The 19,343-nt window shown below is 36.3% G+C and overlaps 2 protein-coding genes across 2 annotated transcripts; both read left to right on the top strand.

Annotated features, from left to right (window-relative positions):
- Positions 1-9,020: 9,020 nt before the first annotated feature.
- LOC140140681 (uncharacterized) lies at positions 9,021-14,676 on the top strand. Its single transcript, XM_072162439.1, has 4 exons — positions 9,021-9,195; positions 10,176-10,268; positions 12,410-13,088; positions 13,120-14,676. The coding sequence occupies exons 2-4, from the start codon at positions 10,184-10,186 to the stop codon at positions 13,919-13,921; spliced, it is 1,566 nt and encodes a 521-aa protein (XP_072018540.1). The 5' UTR covers positions 9,021-9,195; positions 10,176-10,183; the 3' UTR covers positions 13,922-14,676.
- Positions 14,677-15,345: 669 nt separating this feature from the next.
- Positions 15,346-17,941, top strand: LOC140141546 (uncharacterized). Its single transcript, XM_072163454.1, has one exon. It carries the CDS (start codon positions 15,414-15,416, stop codon positions 17,064-17,066), a length of 1,653 nt encoding a protein of 550 aa, XP_072019555.1. The 5' UTR covers positions 15,346-15,413; the 3' UTR covers positions 17,067-17,941.
- The last annotated feature ends 1,402 nt before the right edge of the window (positions 17,942-19,343 follow it).

Genomic DNA, 19,343 nt, shown 5'->3' with positions numbered 1-19,343 from the left:
GAAAATTTGAATTTAAATATTCATATGAATTTTTATGGATGATCTCAACCTGAAATGAACAGAAAAGTTTTAAAAATAACTTTCTCATTCAAACGATGGCCTCTCTCTCTGTACCACTACTTTTTGTATAAATGTAACAATGGTAGAATAACGGTTATATTTTAATCACGGATTCAAATATTTTCTTGGGAGATTAATGTTTGGCGATTAGTCAACAGAACTGGCAAAAAAATTTAAATTTCCACGTTTGCTATTTTTGGCAATATCAAGATTTTTATAGAAAGAAAAACCTTGTTTTTATCAAAAATAAGACACATTTGACCACGCATTTTTAATCAACTAAAACCTTTACAGCCCAACAAACATGGTTAAATAAACTGGTAGTTTGTGTTCTATTACTGTTCCAAAAGGCAGCATTCTCCATACTTTAATTCCCGAGAAAATATAGAAAATACAACAATACCTCATTTCAGCCTCTTATTTCCCTGAACAAAAACGACTCAATTTCACCAGGTGACTCTAGACCATTGATTTTATGCTAATGCTGTTACGTAATCATGTGTGCGACATAATTTTTACACGTGTTGTTTGAAAGACAAAGGTACAGTGTTTATGTAATCATTGAGAAATGCCATGAAAACAATCCACAAATGACGTCACGAGTCAACTCTTAAAACATACTGACTGCCCCTCGTATTTGTTTTGGCGATGCACATTGTTTATCTTAAATAATTTGTTTTGGCTTTTTCCACTAAAATGATTAAATTTATATTTTTGATCATGAAGTTCCTTTTGATTTGTATTTTTGTTTATCGATTCCATCATGTGGGAATTATTATTATCAACTTGCTTATCCTCAGTTTTTATAGTTCTCTAGTTAAACTTTTCTATGTTATGATTTGATGCCAGTTATTTTGGCGTGTTTTATTAGTTGGCCATAACCAGGATTAGATTTATTATTGCTCGTGCGTAAGTTATGTTTCTGAGTTTTGGTATATTATGCTACGTGCTTTAGTTGTTAATTAATCTTTTCAAACACAGTTCATATTTTTACCAAATTAAGTCTTCAAAAAGGAGGAGGGGTGGGGTGGGGGCAGTACATCTATAGTCGGCACCAAGGACACACTTTATAACCACCATTATGCATCTTATCTATCTCCTCTGCAGGTTGTCCTTAATTGGTACTGGTACCCTACATCAGCAAAATTAACATGTATTAGGCAAAATAAAAAAATAAACATGTTTCACGTCCCCTCCCGCTTCCTTTTTTGAGGTTTCCTCAAATATATTTTTATTTTTTGAAATTCAGTTATGACTTTTCACAAAATATGTCTAGGAAGTTGGAATGCTTTCTATAGCCTTGTTAAGATACAAGAAACATTTTAGGAAGGTTTTGTGATCATTGGAGGGGGTGTAACTAAACAACAAATAATAAAGGGCCTCCTTCCTTTTCCAGGCATTATTGTATACGCTAAAATAGCTCTAAGTATGGATATTTACACCAATTTCGCGATAAAAAATAGAACATCAAAGCCCCTCCTCCACGAAAACCCGGACGTGAAACATGTTTTATTTTTTACTTGGCCTTATGTCTATGAGTAAATCTGGAGTGAAAATAAAGCGTAGTGTACATGAACCTAGCACCTGAATATCCAGTACATGTTGGTATTGGAGGCATTATAAAAGTGCTCTAAACATGTTTTAAACAGATTAATTGAGTAGAGCAAAGCACACATCAATATGCCTTTTGTTTGAAGCAGATTGGACATACGGTTTTCTAAATATCAATTTATATTTTCTTTATATCTTATTGTTTTTATCAATAATCAATATAGTTAATGAGCTAAAATGACTGGAGAAGCTCATTAACATATAATTTTTGCCTTCCAAACAAAAGGCATATTGATCAGTGTACTTTACCCTACTCAATTAATCTGTTTAAAACCGTGCTCAAAGCATTTCCTAATTTCTAGAAAATGCATCCAATACCGGTACCACTTAAGGTTATACACAATTTTGCCATTTTCAGAAGCAAAATGGGATGCACGTAGCCCCCTTTAAACTTATCTATTTCTGGAAATAAATATCGGAGAGAGAAAACGCAAACTACGTCTAAAAGCTGAAAGTGTAAGGGTCATTATTATGCTTGAATTTTCCACTTGGCTCAAAATGAAATGTACTTTTCAAACATTTCTAATTTTTTTCAATATCCGGAGCATCAAGATTTTTGGGAACACGGCCATAATTTCTCATTGGAAGTGGCGATTTTGTTGGGAACTTCGACGCACATTACAAACAAGTCAATAAAAGAATGTGCATATTCATTCTTGATATTGGTTGTCTCGATTTTTTATGTAAGCTTAAAATGTTGGCCGAATTTGAAGTAAAATGGCCTCCACTTGTATGTCGTTTTGTAACCAGTAATAATAATTCCGTGCAAGATTTCATAGACAAAATTCTGACCTACATTATTTCTATAAACCCTCTTCTGCATGCAGGTGCTATTTAAATTTTCATTTCGATAGCAGAAAATTGAGATATTTGCTATTTTTCCGACTCGCTGCTGCCAAATTGTCTAGTTTCGCGATAAAAGATACAGCGAAATCAATTTTTTTTCGAACCATTTCACCTCGTTTCGGCTTGTGCTTTGAAGTACACACTTCAAAATTGATATAGTGATTCTATATTTCAAGCTGCGTCATACTGTGTTTTTCTTACCTCTGATTGTCGCTGCTCAAGGCCAAAATTCGAAATTTTTTGGACAGAAGTGACACTCTCATTTCTTTTTAAAACACATGTTTACGTACGACATTGTTACGACGGGCTGTATTTGCCAAGTGGTGTTGCCGAGGGCAAGTGGTGTTGCCGAGTTTGGATTTTAAAATATTTAGGTATTTTCTGCTTAAAATCCAGCGCCAATGCTGCGCTTGCAACAGGTAGATATTTAGAAATCCATTTAAGGTATGGGTATGGGTATGGAAATTGGGGATCCCAAAAATTGGCATATGCTATAGGCTATATGCAAAGGGATGGGGCATTTTGGCAGGCCAAGGGGAGGGGCCACAAAAATTTGGCAGTCCAGGGGGTGCGGACAAGCGATTTTCGGCTGGCCGAGACGGGAGGCAAGCGATTTTGAGCGAGTCGCTTGGAAATTTTGGCTTATAATTAGTAGGCTAATACCGGTACTGATTGCACAGCCTTTCGAGAAAGCAATTTTTGGCAAGCCGGGGCCGGGGAGGGAATAAAATTACTGATTTTGGCAGGTCGAAAGGAAGAATGACTTTACCTAGCACACATTAAAGGGGCATTTCGTGATCCACAGCCTCATACAACCCCATAGGCCTACGTCCTTTCTCACAAGTTAAGATTTTTATACCAGTCATCCCGCTCTGGCCACATGTTTAGGCATTTTCACGCAGATCAATTCATTAAGCAATGGAAAATATTGCCAAATTTGAATTTCGTTTTAAAAGCCTACTCCCCATTAAAAAACCCACTAATTTTGGGGGGATTAAAAAGTTCTGTAAAATGAAACAAAAGGCTGCCTCAATCCTAATTATTCATTTAATAGGCCAGGCCTTCATTTCTGAAAATAGCGGGAGCTCAGTTAGTCACTCTCCCATATGTGTAGGCCTACTGAGGAGCTTGACAAGGAGCTCAATTATATAATTAAACCATAGGATTTTCAAGAAGTGAGCAGCTCAATAAATGCCATTAGTAAAATTATTGGGCCTACGATTTTTATATTTTATTTGACTGTGATCCGTTTTTCTATAGGCTATATACATGCCTACACTGTATATAGGCCTACCTTTAAAATTTCTAAAATTGGCGGAATTGAACAAGCTCTAAATTTCTCATACGTCCAGCATAACCAAGGGCAACGGGGGGGGACGCCCCTAGCTATGGCCATACCCGTAGTGGCGGAACCGTCGGAATTTTTTTTTTTCCGGGCATGGGGCCCGGGGAAGTGAATTTGAGACGGGGCACTTATTGCACTTGAAATTGCCGCAAAAAGTGGAAAATTACATAATTGTGGGGATTTTGCCTAAAAACTGGATGAGAAAGAAAAAATATTGGGGGAAAAACTGCCCCCCCCCTAGCGGCGCCACTGCATAGCCTATCCATCCATGATGCTAGAATGACGGAAGTTCTGGCGCTGAAATTCAATTTCAATATCACGAGTTTTTATCAGGGATTTTACCAAGGGAAGGCGATAGTGTAGGATTTTGCTGATATACCAGGCAACACGAGAAAGGTGTGGCTAAATAAGGGAGTGTTCATTATAAATTTTTTCCATTATCATACTTTTGACGCCGAGAGCATAATTATTTGAAGCGTAGGCCTACATCGTGTCAGTCACATGGTCACATTATTTTCTGTTGAAAGAGAAACGCACATGTCTCTGATTAGCTCGGGGATTAGCTACTGCGCGCTGCGTGCTGGTCTGTTGTTGTCGAGTGGAAATGGGAAATTTATGAATGAACTTCCGCAACTTTGCAACATCATCACGCAGCGGCGTAGCTGGGATTTTTTCCAGGAGGGGCAAGACAGTAGGCCCTATGGGGAGGGGCCCAAATATCCACCAAATGTCCCACTGGGGGCAGGGGCACACAGAGACAACTTTTGCCAGGCTTATCATAATCGTATATGGTAGGCCTCTTGAGCTGTAGGCCTATGCATATCGTTTGGATTCCCCATCTCTCTGCCCCTCCTCTCCCTCTCTCTCGCTCCTCTCTTTTTTCCTCTTTCGCCCTCCTTTTCCCTCTTTTTTCCTTGCACTAGGGGGCGGGGGCCCAAATAGGCAATTTTGCAATTGCCCCCCCCCAACAGCTACGCTACTGTCATCACAGTAGACATACGCGGTAGGCCTACAAGCAGGGCTGTCAACTCTCACGCATTGGCCGTGAGTCTCACGCATTGGGTCACTTTCTCACGGTCTCACGCCAAGGTAGTATAATCTCACGCCTACGTAATAAATCTCACGCAAAAAGCTGGAAAATGAGTAAAATCTCACGCATCGTCCTGAATAATTTGTTGCTCCTACTCCCCCCCGCTTTTCACATTCCCGAGCGCCGTGGCTCAAATATTAATGGTTCAAAATGAACATTGGAGTCAGCAAATCCCGGTACGCCTAGCTCTTTATACAGACAAATATAGTAGGCCTATCAAAATGTTGTATTTTTATATTTTCTGGTGGACTCGCGGAGAATATCATGTCATGTAGGTCCCGGCGCTGGGTTGGGGGGGTCTCAAGGCATTTTGGTAGGCCTACCCATGTTTGATTCCGGAGGTTTTTTAGCAGGCCCGACCATTTTTTAAAAATAAAAACACCTCGGGCGGGGCTCTTCAAAACATTTGTACCGCGGGGATCAAAGTCATCCAAATTTGGCCTAATTTGACGCTTTTTAAGGGCACTTTTGCCAAAATGCGCCCAAAAGTTGGTCTTCGCTGTAAACCCACCCATCATAGTCGTTGAAAAGGTAGGCCTACCCCAAAACTGTGGCACATCCACGAACCCGAGGGAGAGACCTCCGCGGGTAAAAACACACCTCTAGCGGGACCAGATTTATAATTTAAAATAGGCCTACATTTTGGAAGCCAGTCATCACGACAAAACGGGCCATGGCAGTGTTAATGGTATTAACACTTTGATTTTAGGCTTAAATAACGAGTGTAGGCCTATAAATTACAAATTTGCACACACCCGGGGAACCTTCTCAAGCTGGTTTGGGTAAGGATGTGAGGCTGTGACTCCGAAAAACTACGGTACGATTTTAAACCAAATTTGAAGAAAACAGACCCAAAATTGTATCAACTTTTGGACTGAAAGTTTTCGCAAATATTTACTTTTTCGAGAAAATTATTGAAAATACCCTTCTTGAACCTAATTTTCATGACACTGAGGGTCAATAAAATCATGGCTAAAAATACAACAGAGTCTAAACTAAATGGCTGAAAATGCACCCCAAATCTGCCGCACATCCCACGACACATTTCACCTTATAGATTTTGAAAATTGTCGCAATAAAATAGGCCCGAACTTATCCCAAATTAGCCCCGAAAAAATATTTTTTTGCAGGTGAGGTTGGAGTCTTATTATTTTTATTCTCAGAGAGGATATGGGTTGATATTTTTAGCAGGGTACAATTTGTCTTGTTTTTTGACGTTGAAGTTCCAGATTCTTTTTTTTATATGTTATTATTCATTTATTTATTTATACCCCGGATTTATACCTGTACGTGGGGAAAAGTACACACGGCAGCTACAGAGCAACCACGATAACCTCCTGTAAAGTGCATGAAAATGCCCCGAAAATGTGCCAACCGAAACACCCGAACAAAAAAAAAAAATAAAAAACAAAACCAAAAACCCAGGAAATTTCCCGAAATAAGTTCCAAATTCTTTGTCCCCCACTAAAATATATGAACACTCCCTTATGAAGTCTGCCCTCTTCCGGCTATTCTGGTAGTAGGCGTTGACAATTACCTTCATATTTTTGAAGCATGTTTGAACCCGATTTGTTCTCTATTCACATTTTTAACGTTGCAAGTAACATTTCAAGACCTCTATTTGTGACAGGTATTTATTACCTTGCTAGAGATGTGCCTAAAGTTGAAATTCAATATTTCGGATCGCAAAGATCGAGAGATATAAAGTTGTTGAATATCAGTTTAACACCATGGATCATATGGGCGTCTTATATGAACGATTACGATAACTAGGCAAAAATGGCTGGGATACAGGTTGTGTATACTACATGAATATTCATGAACTATACAGATTCCATTCTTCTCTAATAATAAAGATGTCAATCACTCTCCCAGACGACAGTTGCTTGGCGCTTGTAAACAAATCGAATAATAGTGCTTGATAACAGCTTAAAAATAGGCTAAAACACATTTTCACACAATTTTTTCCGGATTTTTTTATTTCACATGATAAGTAGACATATTTTCTTACGTATAAGGTAATAATATATTTTTTCTGGAGGTAAAGCCCTTCAACACTTTGTTTAACCTTAAGTGCAACAACGCGAAGAAGTCCCATCATAGGCGAAATTTGGAAAATCTCAACAACAAGTAATTTATGTGGCCACAAAATACCCGTTACAGTTAATTGAATGTTAATATTGACTCTTGAAATAACACAGCAATGTGTGTATAAACCTGTATATTTTCTGTTACAAAATAAATAATTGGTGTTCTTAAAAGAGACAAATATCCCTGACAAAAGTTAGCAAGACCAAATGGCCGTGTAATTTGTTTACTTTAGTGATAAGGCATCTTGCATACAATTTTCTTCATACATGTATTGATAGCCAAATTTGTTTCCTGTAGGTGGCTTTAAAACTTAAGGAGGTGGCTTTAAAAATTGTTTTCCAGAGTCAAGACGCAGGTATCATTATTAAGCCCCATATCACTTATTTATTGAAAAAGATCTATGTTCTAAAGGGTGGGAAGTAATTTGGCATATGTTCTCGGTTGGGGATGCAAATATTAGACACCATCTTCGAAGATAGCTATGATCTAGGGTCTATACTTGATAAATGTAGTAAAATGTTTCTCACTGATGCGTGGAAAGAAAGGAGTAATATGTTGAAAGACTTATGATCTCATAATTATAAATTTATAACTTATTAATGTATTGATTTATGAAGCTCATACAAACATGTATTATATAGTATAAGTATATCTGTATGACACTGTACGTGTCTTTTTTTGTAACAATTGATTAAGTTATTTCTTTCTTTCGTTTTTCTTCCTTTCTTTCTTTCTTTCTTTCTTTCTTTCTTTCTTTCTTTCTTTCTTTCTTTCTTTTTCTTTCTTTCTTTCTTTCTTTCTTTCTTTCTTTCTTCCTTCCTTCCTTCCTTTCTTTCTTTCTTTCTTTCTTCCCTTCTTCCCTTTCTTTCTTTCTTTCTTTCTTTCTTTCTTTCTTTCTTTCTTTCTTTCTTTCTTTCTTTCTTTCTTCCTTCCTTCCTTCCTTCCTTTTCCTTTCTTTCTTTCTTTCTTTCTTTCTTTCTTTCTTTCTTTCTTTCTTTCTTTCTTTCTTTCTTTCTTTCTTTCTTTCTTTCTTTCTTTCTTTCTTTCTTTCTTTCTTTCATCCGTTCTCTTTCTTTAGCCCTCTTCCTCACTTTAGATTATTTATATGTACCCTTTGCTTGAGTATATTTTTACTTTGTTATATAATTGTTGATAATTATTAAGCTTTGTTTGTATATTTAATGTCTTGGATGCACCATCAGATAGATGAGTGCCGCTGATGTAAAAGTGAATTCCAAATAAAAACTTGAAACTTGAAACTTGTCGAATAAGTGCAGAGTAGGTTAGTTATGAATATTAAACATGTTAAATGTTAGACCAAAGTAGCTCAAGTATAGGCCTACATAACCAGTAGGCCTATACACCTGATCCGTGAACTTGTCTTTTTTAAAGACACATTCTTGTCAGTGTAGATATGGTATTGGAAAATTGAAATAGTATCAGATATAGGCCTAAGAGATGTTTAAAAAGTGAATGAAATCGGAGATAATTTTTAAAATAAGAATTGATATTAATTCAAAAGGCACATGAGGAAGCATGCTTTCTTGAAATTTGTTCTTTTCTCTAGGCAGCATTTTTTCTCTGCTTTGTGCATCAAGGGTTTTTTTTCCTTGGGTGCCCGTACATGAAGTTTTTTTTTCTTTTTCAAAATACTCCTTAGCCCCCCCACCCCGATAATATCAGCTCTATATCTAATGGGGTCCTGGTCGACCCGTTCAAGTGACCAGGTGCGAACTTGGGGTTGGACGAACTTGTGATGGACCGTGTCTTAGTGGTATTGATGTCAGCCTCAAGTGAAAAGGCTTACGTTACGTGAAAAGGCTGATGCATTGCAGCGCAGTGCAGGGACGAGACAGTGTACTCCGAGTGTACTATCAAGCTTTAGTTCATGAATTTTACATTATTGATTATACCACCGTATCCGTGTGTAATAACTAATAAGTAATGCAAATTATACCAGGCATCTAGTCTACAGCATATATATATGTTTACCATGGCATATAAAAGCTGTCACAATCAATGAAAATAGCTCAGCCTCAGCAAATGAGCAAGTCAGTCAAACAAGAGCTCTGTGACTCAGTCTGACCATGGATTTTTGGAGGTAGATGGTCCGACTCAGATTAGCTAGACATACAATTATGATATGATATAGGTAGGTACAAACAATTATGAGGTGTGGTGTATCCTATTTTATTTAGGGAACAAACCAAAAGATCGATGTTTAAAACGAAACTAGTTTCGTTTAGGGGGGAGGGGGTAAAAATACTCTATTACGTTTCTACAAAATTACATCGGTCTGAAGAATGTGTCATTATTTATATTATTAAGTCAAATTTTTCAACATTTCATTATTACGTTTCTAGCAGGGAGGGAGTGGGTCGGCCTAGAAAAGAAACTAGTTACGTTAGGACGTCATCGATCTTTTGGTTTATTCCCTTAGACCATGTAGACTATAAATTTATAGCCATCTATCACCTGTTCTTCCAGGTTCGACCTAGGCTACATCATTTTTAACCCATGCATGTTCGTCAATACAGCTTTAGCCTCCTCCACCTTTGCCACACGGTACGTGGCGTCACTGAGCTATCGTATTCGCGGAGGCGCAATAGATTACATAACGCATTGTAACTTTGTGCCTAGGTATTTGATTATCCGCCAAGCTATATATCGAGAGGTACCTTTTGTTCAAGACAAAAGAGTTCCGCCATTAAATCGGTAACTAACCTGACAGCTTTACCCAGGCCTGTACGCGCTTGAGAAGTGCGGGGTGAGACGCACTTCCCCAATTTTGGAAAAGTATACAAAAAGTCCAAAAATTTTCAGAATTTGCGAGCGTAGCAAGCCAAAAAATCAGGGTTTTTACGCTTTTTTGGACAGTCCACTTTTCACAAAATTTGGAAAAAAAGGTCCACTTTTTCAAAATCGGCACCCCCCAAAAACCGAACCCTGCAACGTATAGATCCAGGGGGATAAATCCCCCAATATTTTGCCAGGGGATGGTCCATACAATCACACACCCCCTGTTGACGCCTGTGTATGGGTTTTTGTCGAAATCAACCTCATATTTGGGTAATAATAACATGCCATACAAGGCCTACTGCCAACCTTACAAACTTAACGCTTTTTTTTCAGAATATTAAATGGCATCCGATCCTCACCAGATGGATTCCAGTTGTGATGAGAATGTCTCCAAAAATAGTGTCACTGCAGAGAAACCATCAACATGTAAGTGGAGCAGTCGTACTAATAGTATGGGAAAAAAATAACTTACAAACTCAGTAACCCATTTGTACTAAAATTGTTAAAGCTCTGTATTACAGCAGTACTCGCCGTACGCCAGAGTTTCTACTGTCTGTTCAATTAGCTTAGATTCTTGCATTTTTAAGATATTTGAAAAAATAAAACATTGTGGTCAAAGTCATCAAAGAAAAGTGTTAGCACAGCCTTAGACCCAACGTGATTTATACTTTCCAAATTCCAGAGTTCAATTTGAAACCCCATTTCTTTTCAATTTTGGTCTTTTCCCGCGATTGATTGATTGATTGATTTATTTATTTATTTATTTATTTATTTATTTATTTATTTATTTATTTATTTATTTATTTATTTATTAATTATGTGAATGGGTCTGTGAAGGTGTAGGCCTATTATAAAACTACATTTTATTTTCAATTTGTTATTTCATTTTGTTTGTTGAATACAAACTATGCGAAGGACATTTGGAAACAAAAGAAAATATTGTTTAAAACAATGAGGTTACAGAAAACGATTCTTGTTGAGTCACTGTATCTGAAATGTCAAGCGAATGCTGCTGATATTCTTAGGAAAGGAATGATGGTATTAAACAAAACTCAATTTACATTGTAAACCAGTTGAAATAAGAACGAAATCCATAATTCTAATGTCACTGTTTAAGGGAAAAAATGCTCAGCATAGGCCTAATGTTATGCATAAAACGTATTAAATCGCGCATATAATTTCGGGCAACAAAACCGCTGGACCATCATAACCTCGGGCAACACTTATAGACCCTATCCAATAACCGGAACGGTATAATAATTGAAATGGCAGGACAGATTGGTGGGCAGATTGTTTTGCTCAATTGGATAGGGTCTATGCCCTAAGTTGAGAATAGACCGTCCCACTCGATTTGTGAAAAGGTCGCGAACCCTTTTGGTGGACCCAAGTAACTGCCTAAAATGAGGCAAAATTGAAAAGAAATGGGGTTTTAAATTGAACTTTGGAATTTGAAAAGTTAAAATCACATTGGGTCTAAGGCTGTGCTAACACTTTTCTTTGATGACTTTGACCAATTTTTTTTATTTTTTCAAATATCTTAAAAATACAAGAATCTAAGCTAATTGAACAGACAGTAGGAGTATAACACGTGTAGCCGGAGCGGCCTAGCGAGTTCAAATCGATAATGTATTGTGCATGTGTCGCTGCCCATTTATTGTTCGATTTCTGTATGTAAAACACTTTATCAACAATTGAGCGCTATTAATACACATTAATGTTTTTAAACAAATAAAATTCAAAAATATGGTACTTTTTCTGTCTTTGCTTGTCCGTGGTATGCTGAAGTAATGAAGTTGCAATTATATGTTTAAATTTTCATGATTACAATCAATACATCAACAAGTCCTTGTGGACGAGCGGTCTAAGGCGCTGGTGATTTGTCGATACTGTATAGGCCTATATAATAGCGGCGCAGTGCAGCGTGGGTTCGAGCCCCGCCGGCGTCTCTGCCAAACTGAATTTTCTTTTTTCTTTTTTCTTTTCATATTATGTTAGGGAAATGTGGCTGGGAGAATGTATGTATGGCGAAGAGTGGTGTGGCTCTGTATTGATATCATTTTTTTGTTTGAACATGAAGGCATTCACATCAAAGAAAAGCCTTTCAAATGTACATTTTTGCATATATATTTGTAATGTTTACACATGTCCCAACTTGCACCTAAATGGAATCGGCCAAGTTTGATGTCTTTGTAGTTGTAGGTCAACAGAGCAAAGATTGACATATTATCATAATTTAAAAATTATGATAATATGTCCTCCCATAGAACTGTGTGTTAAATGGCCAAAATAACCAATGCGGTTTCTTTCACTTTACCTTGTTATTTCAACCTAATAACAGCAGCCCTTCCCGTCAGTTATTACTAATATTATTTCAATTTTTTGAATAAAGAATAACAAAATCTAATTTTGACGGAAATCGTACATTAAGGCTTTAAGAAGCCTTTCAAATGTGCGTTTTGCAACACCAATTTCAGAAGGTTTTTATGATTGAAAAGAACATGCACTATGATGTATGCATAGTTATGTTGAAATTGCATTCAGATGTGAATTTTGTTTTGTTTTCACAGGGCCTGGCGAATTGAAGGAACATGCACTTATTCGTAGTGAAGAGAAGCCTTTCAAATGTACAGTTTGTAACAAAGCGTTTACATCGACAGGTAACTTGAAGACACATGAAGGTATTCATGCTAAAGAGAAACCTTTCAAATGTACATTTTGTAGCAAATGGTTTGCATTGGCAAGTAACTTGAAAAGACATGAACGTAATCACCCTGAAGCGAAGCCTTTTAAATGTAAATTCTGCAACACCGATTTCAGAAAGTTAGATAATTTGAAAAAACATGCACTTATTCATAGTGGAGAAAAGCCTTTTAAATGTACAGTTTGTAACAAAGGCTTTTCATTTTCAAGTGGCTTGGAAAGACATGAACGTAGTCATACTGGACAGAAGCCTTACATGTGTATATTTTGTGGCAAAGGGTTTTCACTGTTAAGTCACTTGAAAATTCATGAACGTATTCATACTGAAGAGAAGCCTTTCAAATGCCAAGTTTGTAACAAAGGGTTTACATCGACAGGTAACTTGAAGACACATGAAGGCCGTATTCATGCTAAAGAGAAACCTTTCAAATGTACATTTTGTAGCAAAGGGTTTGCAGTGGCAAGTAACTTGAAAAGACATGAACGTAATCATAGTAAGCCTTACATATGTACATTTTGTGGCAAAGGCTTTTCACAGTCACATAGCTTAAAATCCATGAACGTATTCATACTGAAGGAAGCCTTTCAAATGCAAAGTTTGTTACAAAGGGTTCACACAGTCAAGTAGCTTGAAAGCACATGAACGTATTCATAGTAAAGAGAAGCCCTTCAAATGTACATTTTGTAACAAGGATTTCAGACAATCGAGTCAGTTGAAGAGACATGAACGTATTCACACTACATCTAGTACTGCATTTAATGAGAAGCCTTACATATGTACATTTTGTGGCCAAGGCTTTTCATTGAAACATAACTTAAAAGTTCATGAACGTATTCATACTGAAGAGAAACCTTACAAATGCAAAGTTTGTTACAAAGGCTTTACACAGTCAAGTGACTTGAAAAGACATGAACGTATTCATACTGGAGAGAAGCCTTTCAAATGTACATTTTGTAACAAGGATTTCAGACAATCGAGTTCCTTGAAGAAACATGAACGTATTCATACTATGTGTAGTACTACACGTAAAGAGAAACCTTACATATGTATATTTTGTGGCAAAGGCTTTTCATGGTCAGGTGGCTTAAAAGTCCATGAACGTATTCATACGAAAGAAAAGCCTTATAAATGTACATTTTGTAAGAAGGATTTCGCAACTTCAAGTAACATGAAGACACATGAACGTTTTCATACTGAAGAGAAGCCTTACAAATGCAAAGTTTGTAACAAAGGTTTCACACAGTCAGGTGACTTGAAAAGACATGAACGTATTCATAGTAAAGAGAAGCCTTTCAAATGTAAATTTTGTAACAAGGGTTTCACACAATCGAGTACCTCTAAGGCCCATGAACGTATTCACACTGGAGAGAAGCTTTAACAAGCCCACCTGTAATAAGGGTTTCACAGCACATCGAAACACCATGAAATATCTTTTCACTAAAAAAGTGACTTGAAAAAACACAAATTCAACTACAATGAGAAGAAGCTTTTTAAATGTTACGATAATTTTCTAACAAATGCTTCAAATATGTACAGGATTTGAAAGTTCATAAAGATATAATTCATATCAAAAAGACACCTTTGATGTGTCCGTTTTGTAACAAAGGCTTCACAGCATTTACTGACATTGAAATACATGAATATATTTCTACTAAAGAGAAGCCTTTGAATTGCCCAAATTCTAACAACTGATAAAGGTCATGAATACATGTTAAATGCTTTCAAGGAACAAACAGTACAACAACATTGTTAAAATATCAAAATGTTATTGTAAAATTTGTTTTGCAAACATTGTTTGCAAACAAACTATGTTTGTGTTCTGTGTGATCCATCCTGAAAATGTGTTAATAGCCAACACAATAAGCTCTATGTCAAGTCTGTATCAAGGACTTCTTCGATAGTAGACATTAGATAGAGCATACTGCTGGTACTGGACAGAAACCCTTAGAATGTATATATTGTAAGAAAAGCTTTGTATGCATTCATTTTGAAACTACATTTAGATGTCCGTTTTGTGATAAAGTCTTCACAGGGCGTGTTGAAGGAACATGAAGGCATTCACATCAAAGAGAAGCCTTTCAAATGTACATTTTGTAACAAAGGTTTCATGTGGTCATTTGATTGGAAGATAAATGAAAGTATTACTAAGCCATAATGTACGATCTTACAATATGAAATTGGTTATTTTTTTTTCAAACCTGATATTTTTTTGCATATTTGTAATGTTTACACATGTCCAGGGTAGCGTTAACCCCGATCGGGGTGAATGACCCCTAAATTTAACAAATATTAATTTTTCACCCTCCATATATTGGGAATGTGCAAGCTCGGGGGTGAACTCTGACCCTCTACTTTTGGACCTTACTCCTACCCCTGACTACACTGCAAAATATTTTTCACCCCGAGATTTAATTTTCACCCCATGCATTTGGATTTTCTGCAAAACATGGAAAATCAACCCCCGACTTTCGGGCCTTAATGCTACCCCTGCACATGTCCCAACTTGCACCTAAATGGAATCGGCCAAATTTGATGTCTTTGTAGTTGTAGGTCAACAGATCAAAGATTGACATATTATCATAATTTAAAAATTATGATAATATGTGGTCCCATAGAACTGTGTGTTAAATGGCCAAAATAACCAATGCGGTTTCTTTCACTTTACCTTGTTATTTCAACCTAATATGGACAGCAGCCCTTCCCGTCAGTTATTACTAATTATTTCAAGTTTTTGAATAAAGAATAACAAAATCTAATTTTGACGGAAATCGTACATTAAGGCTTTAAGAAGCCTTTCAAACGTGCGTTTTGCAACACCAATTTCAGAAGGTTTTTTATGATTGGAAAGAGCATGCACTACTAATACATGTATGCATAGTTATGTTGAAATTGCATTCAGATGTGCATTTTGTTTTGTTTTCACAGGGCCTGGCGAATTGAAGGAACATGCACTTATTCATAGTGGAGAGAAGCCTTTTAAATGTACAGTTTGTAACAAAGGCTTTTCATTTTCAAGTGGCTTGGAAATACATGAACGTATTCATACTAAAGAGAAGCCTTTCAAATGTCAAGTTTGTAACAAAGGGTTTACATCGACAGGTAACTTGAAGACACATGAAGGTATTCATGCTAAAGAGAAACCTTTCAAATGTACATTTTGTAGCAAATGGTTTGCATTGGCAAGTAACTTGAAAAGACATGAACGTAAGCACCCTGAAGCGAAGCCTTTTAAATGTAAATTCTGCAACACCGATTTCAGAAAGTTAGATAATTTGAAAAAACATGCACTTATTCATAGTGGAGAAAAGCCTTTTAAATGTACAGTTTGTAACAAAGGCTTTTCATTTTCAAGTGGCTTGGAAAGACATGAACGTAGTCATACTGGACAGAAGCCTTACATGTGTATATTTTGTGGCAAAGGGTTTTCACTGTTAAGTCACTTGAAAATTCATGAACGTATTCATACTGAAGAGAAGCCTTTCAAATGCCAAGTTTGTAACAAAGGGTTTACATCGACAGGTAACTTGAAGACACATGAAGGCCGTATTCATGCTAAAGAGAAACCTTTCAAATGTACATTTTGTAGCAAAGGGTTTGCAGTGGCAAGTAACTTGAAAAGACATGAACGTAATCATAGTAAGCCTTACATATGTACATTTTGTGGCAAAGGCTTTTCACAGTCACATAGCTTAAAAATCCATGAACGTATTCATACTGAAGGGAAGCCTTTCAAATGCAAAGTTTGTTACAAAGGGTTCACACAGTCAGGTAGCTTGAAAGCACATGAACGTATTCATAGTAAAGAGAAGCCCTTCAAATGTACATTTTGTAACAAGGATTTCAGACAATCGAGTCAGTTGAAGAGACATGAACGTATTCACACTACATCTAGTACTGCATTTAATGAGAAGCCTTACATATGTACATTTTGTGGCCAAGGCTTTTCATTGAAACATAACTTAAAAGTTCATGAACGTATTCATACTGAAGAGAAACCTTACAAATGCAAAGTTTGTTACAAAGGCTTTACACAGTCAAGTGACTTGAAAAGACATGGACGTATTCATACTGGAGAGAAGCCTTTCAAATGTACATTTTGTAACAAGGATTTCAGACAATCGAGTTCCTTGAAGAAACATGAACGTATTCATACTATGTGTAGTACTACACGTAAAGAGAAACCTTACATATGTATATTTTGTGGCAAAGGCTTTTCATGGTCAGGTGGCTTAAAAGTCCATGAACGTATTCATACGAAAGAAAAGCCTTATAAATGTACATTTTGTAAGAAGGATTTCGCAACTTCAAGTAACATGAAGACACATGAACGTTTTCATACTGAAGAGAAGCCTTACAAATGCAAAGTTTGTAACAAAGGTTTCACACAGTCAGGTGACTTGAAAAGACATGAACGTATTCATAGTAAAGAGAAGCCTTTCAAATGTAAATTTTGTAACAAGGGTTTCACACAATCGAGTACCTCTAAGGCCCATGAACGTATTCACACTGGAGAGAAGCTTTAACAAGCCCACCTGTAATAAGGGTTTCACAGCACATCGAAACACCATGAAATATCTTTTCACTAAAAAAGTGACTTGAAAAAACACAAATTCAACTACAATGAGAAGAAGCTTTTTAAATGTTACGGTAATTTTCTAACAAATGCTTCAAATATGTACAGGATTTGAAAGTTCATAAAGATATAATTCATATCAAAAAGACACCTTTGATGTGTCCGTTTTGTAACAAAGGCTTCACAGCATTTACTGACATTGAAATACATGAATATATTTCTACTAAAGAGAAGCCTTTGAATGCCCAAATTCTAACAACTGATAAAGGTCATGAATACATGTTAAATGCTTTCAAGGAACAAACAGTACAACATTGTTAAAATATCAAAATGTTATTGTAAAATTTGTTTTGCAAACATTGTTTGCAAACAAACTATGTTTGTGTTCTGTGTGATCCATCCTGAAAATGTGTTAATAGCCAACACAATAAGCTCTATGTCAAGTCTGTATCAAGGACTTCTTCGATAGTAGACATTAGATAGAGCATACTGCTGGTACTGGACAGAAACCCTTGGAATGTATATTGTAAGAAAAGCTTTGTATGCATTCATTTTGAAACTACATTTAGATGTCCGTTTTGTGATAAAGTCTTCACAGGGCGTGTTGAAGGAACATGAAGGCATTCACATCAAAGAGAAGCCTTTCAAATGTACATTTTGTAACAAAGGTTTCATGTGGTCATTTGATTGGAAGATAAATGAAAGTATTAAAGCCATAATGTACGATCTTACAATATGAAATTGGTTATTTTTTTTTCAAACCTGATATTTTTTTGCATATTTGTAATGTTTACACATGTCCAGGGGTAGCGTTAACCCCCGATCGGGGGTGAATGACCCCCTAAATTTAACAAATATTAATTTTTCACCCTTTCAATTCAATCGACATTACCTAGTCTTAGTAGCCTTTCAGGCTTAACGCTTGACAACCGCCCCGGGACAATCGCATCCTAGTCTACCAGCGACTTAATGTGTATAGGCAGTGAAAACATAATGAAAGGTTGTGAAAGATTTGTTTTGGCCCCTGAACATGTATAAAACATTACCAAACTATACGAAACTATACGCCTATAACAGGCTTGCGTAGACTACGGCTATACAGAATGCGAGAAATGCAAATTTTACCAAAGCCTTGGGCTAATCCTACCAGTCTGGCCCACAGAGGCTAACGATTGAACTAATCATCAAGGCTATACGTAGCCCTGCTTCAGGAAAAGCGTTTTCAGTTAAGCCTGGTCTTACGGCGACCTATAAAGCCTTGAGGCTAGACCCCGGCCCCCAACTCAACACAAAAGTTGACAACCATGAGAGTTACCACATTGCGCGGAACTTAGGGTTATTTTTTTACCAGGAGCAAGGACCGCTAAATTGGCAAAATAGGGGGTATTTAATTTGCACTGTCCGTGAAATTTGATAGTGAAATCAGCAAAATAGTGGTATTTAATTAACACTGTCCGCGAAGTTAGGATAAAAGGGTACTTAAGGGCTGGGGTATGAACGTTTGGACAGTATTTATTTTGGGACATTAGAGCACATCAGACATATCGAATTGCATTCTGAATACGAAGAATGTCATTCTGATATCAAATATTTTTGATTTTTGAAATTCGCAATTTAATACACATTTTATGGCAAATCATTAAAAATTGATATTTTTGATATTTAACAGTACTTGAAGTAAACTTTATAAATCTGATGATTTATACTTAAAGTGTATGTAGATGGGATGAAAAGCCGACGATCAATTGAAAATGTTGACCTTTCGTATTGAAATGTTGGATTTTTTTCCCCAAAACACCAAAACAAATAATGTCTTTTTGGGAAAAAAATCCATATCTTCAATATAAAAAGTCAAAATTTTCAATTGACCGTCGGCTTTTCCTCCTGCTACATACACTTTAAGAATATATCATTAGATTTATATAATTTACTTCGAGGACTGTTATATATCAAAATTTGAAAAATATCAAATTTTTATAATTTGTCATACAATTTGTATTACATTGTGATTTTCAAAAAATGAAAATTATTTGATATCAGAAAGACATGCTTCATATTTAGAATGTAATTCGATAGGTCTGAGGTGCTCCCATGTCCCACAAAAAATACTGTCGAAACGCAATAAACGCTCATTTTAGATCCCTTAAGAAAATCCAGAAATTTTATGTCAATATTTAGTGTCATTGATAAGGGGTGTTTGAAATTTTAATCATTGAAAAAGTGTGTT

The sequence above is a fragment of the Amphiura filiformis genome, chromosome 19 (genome assembly GCF_039555335.1).
Source record: "Amphiura filiformis chromosome 19, Afil_fr2py, whole genome shotgun sequence".
Classification (NCBI taxonomy): Eukaryota; Metazoa; Echinodermata; class Ophiuroidea; order Amphilepidida; family Amphiuridae; genus Amphiura; species Amphiura filiformis.
The sequence above is the reverse complement of the archived record's forward strand: the minus strand, read 5'-3'. Positions and strand labels throughout refer to the sequence as shown.

Excerpts from the sequence above, each read along its gene's own strand:
- LOC140140681 (XM_072162439.1), top strand. The coding sequence starts at position 10,184 with ATGGCATCCGATCCTCACCAGATGGATTCCAGTTGTGATGAGAATGTC. Across the intron at positions 10,269-12,409 it reads TGCAGAGAAACCATCAACAT|GGCCTGGCGAATTGAAGGAA; the intron begins GTAAGTGGAGCA and ends TTGTTTTCACAG. Across the intron at positions 13,089-13,119 it reads GGCTTTTCACAGTCACATAG|GAAGCCTTTCAAATGCAAAG; the intron begins CTTAAAATCCAT and ends TTCATACTGAAG.
- LOC140141546 (XM_072163454.1), top strand. The coding sequence starts at position 15,414 with ATGCATAGTTATGTTGAAATTGCATTCAGATGTGCATTTTGTTTTGTT.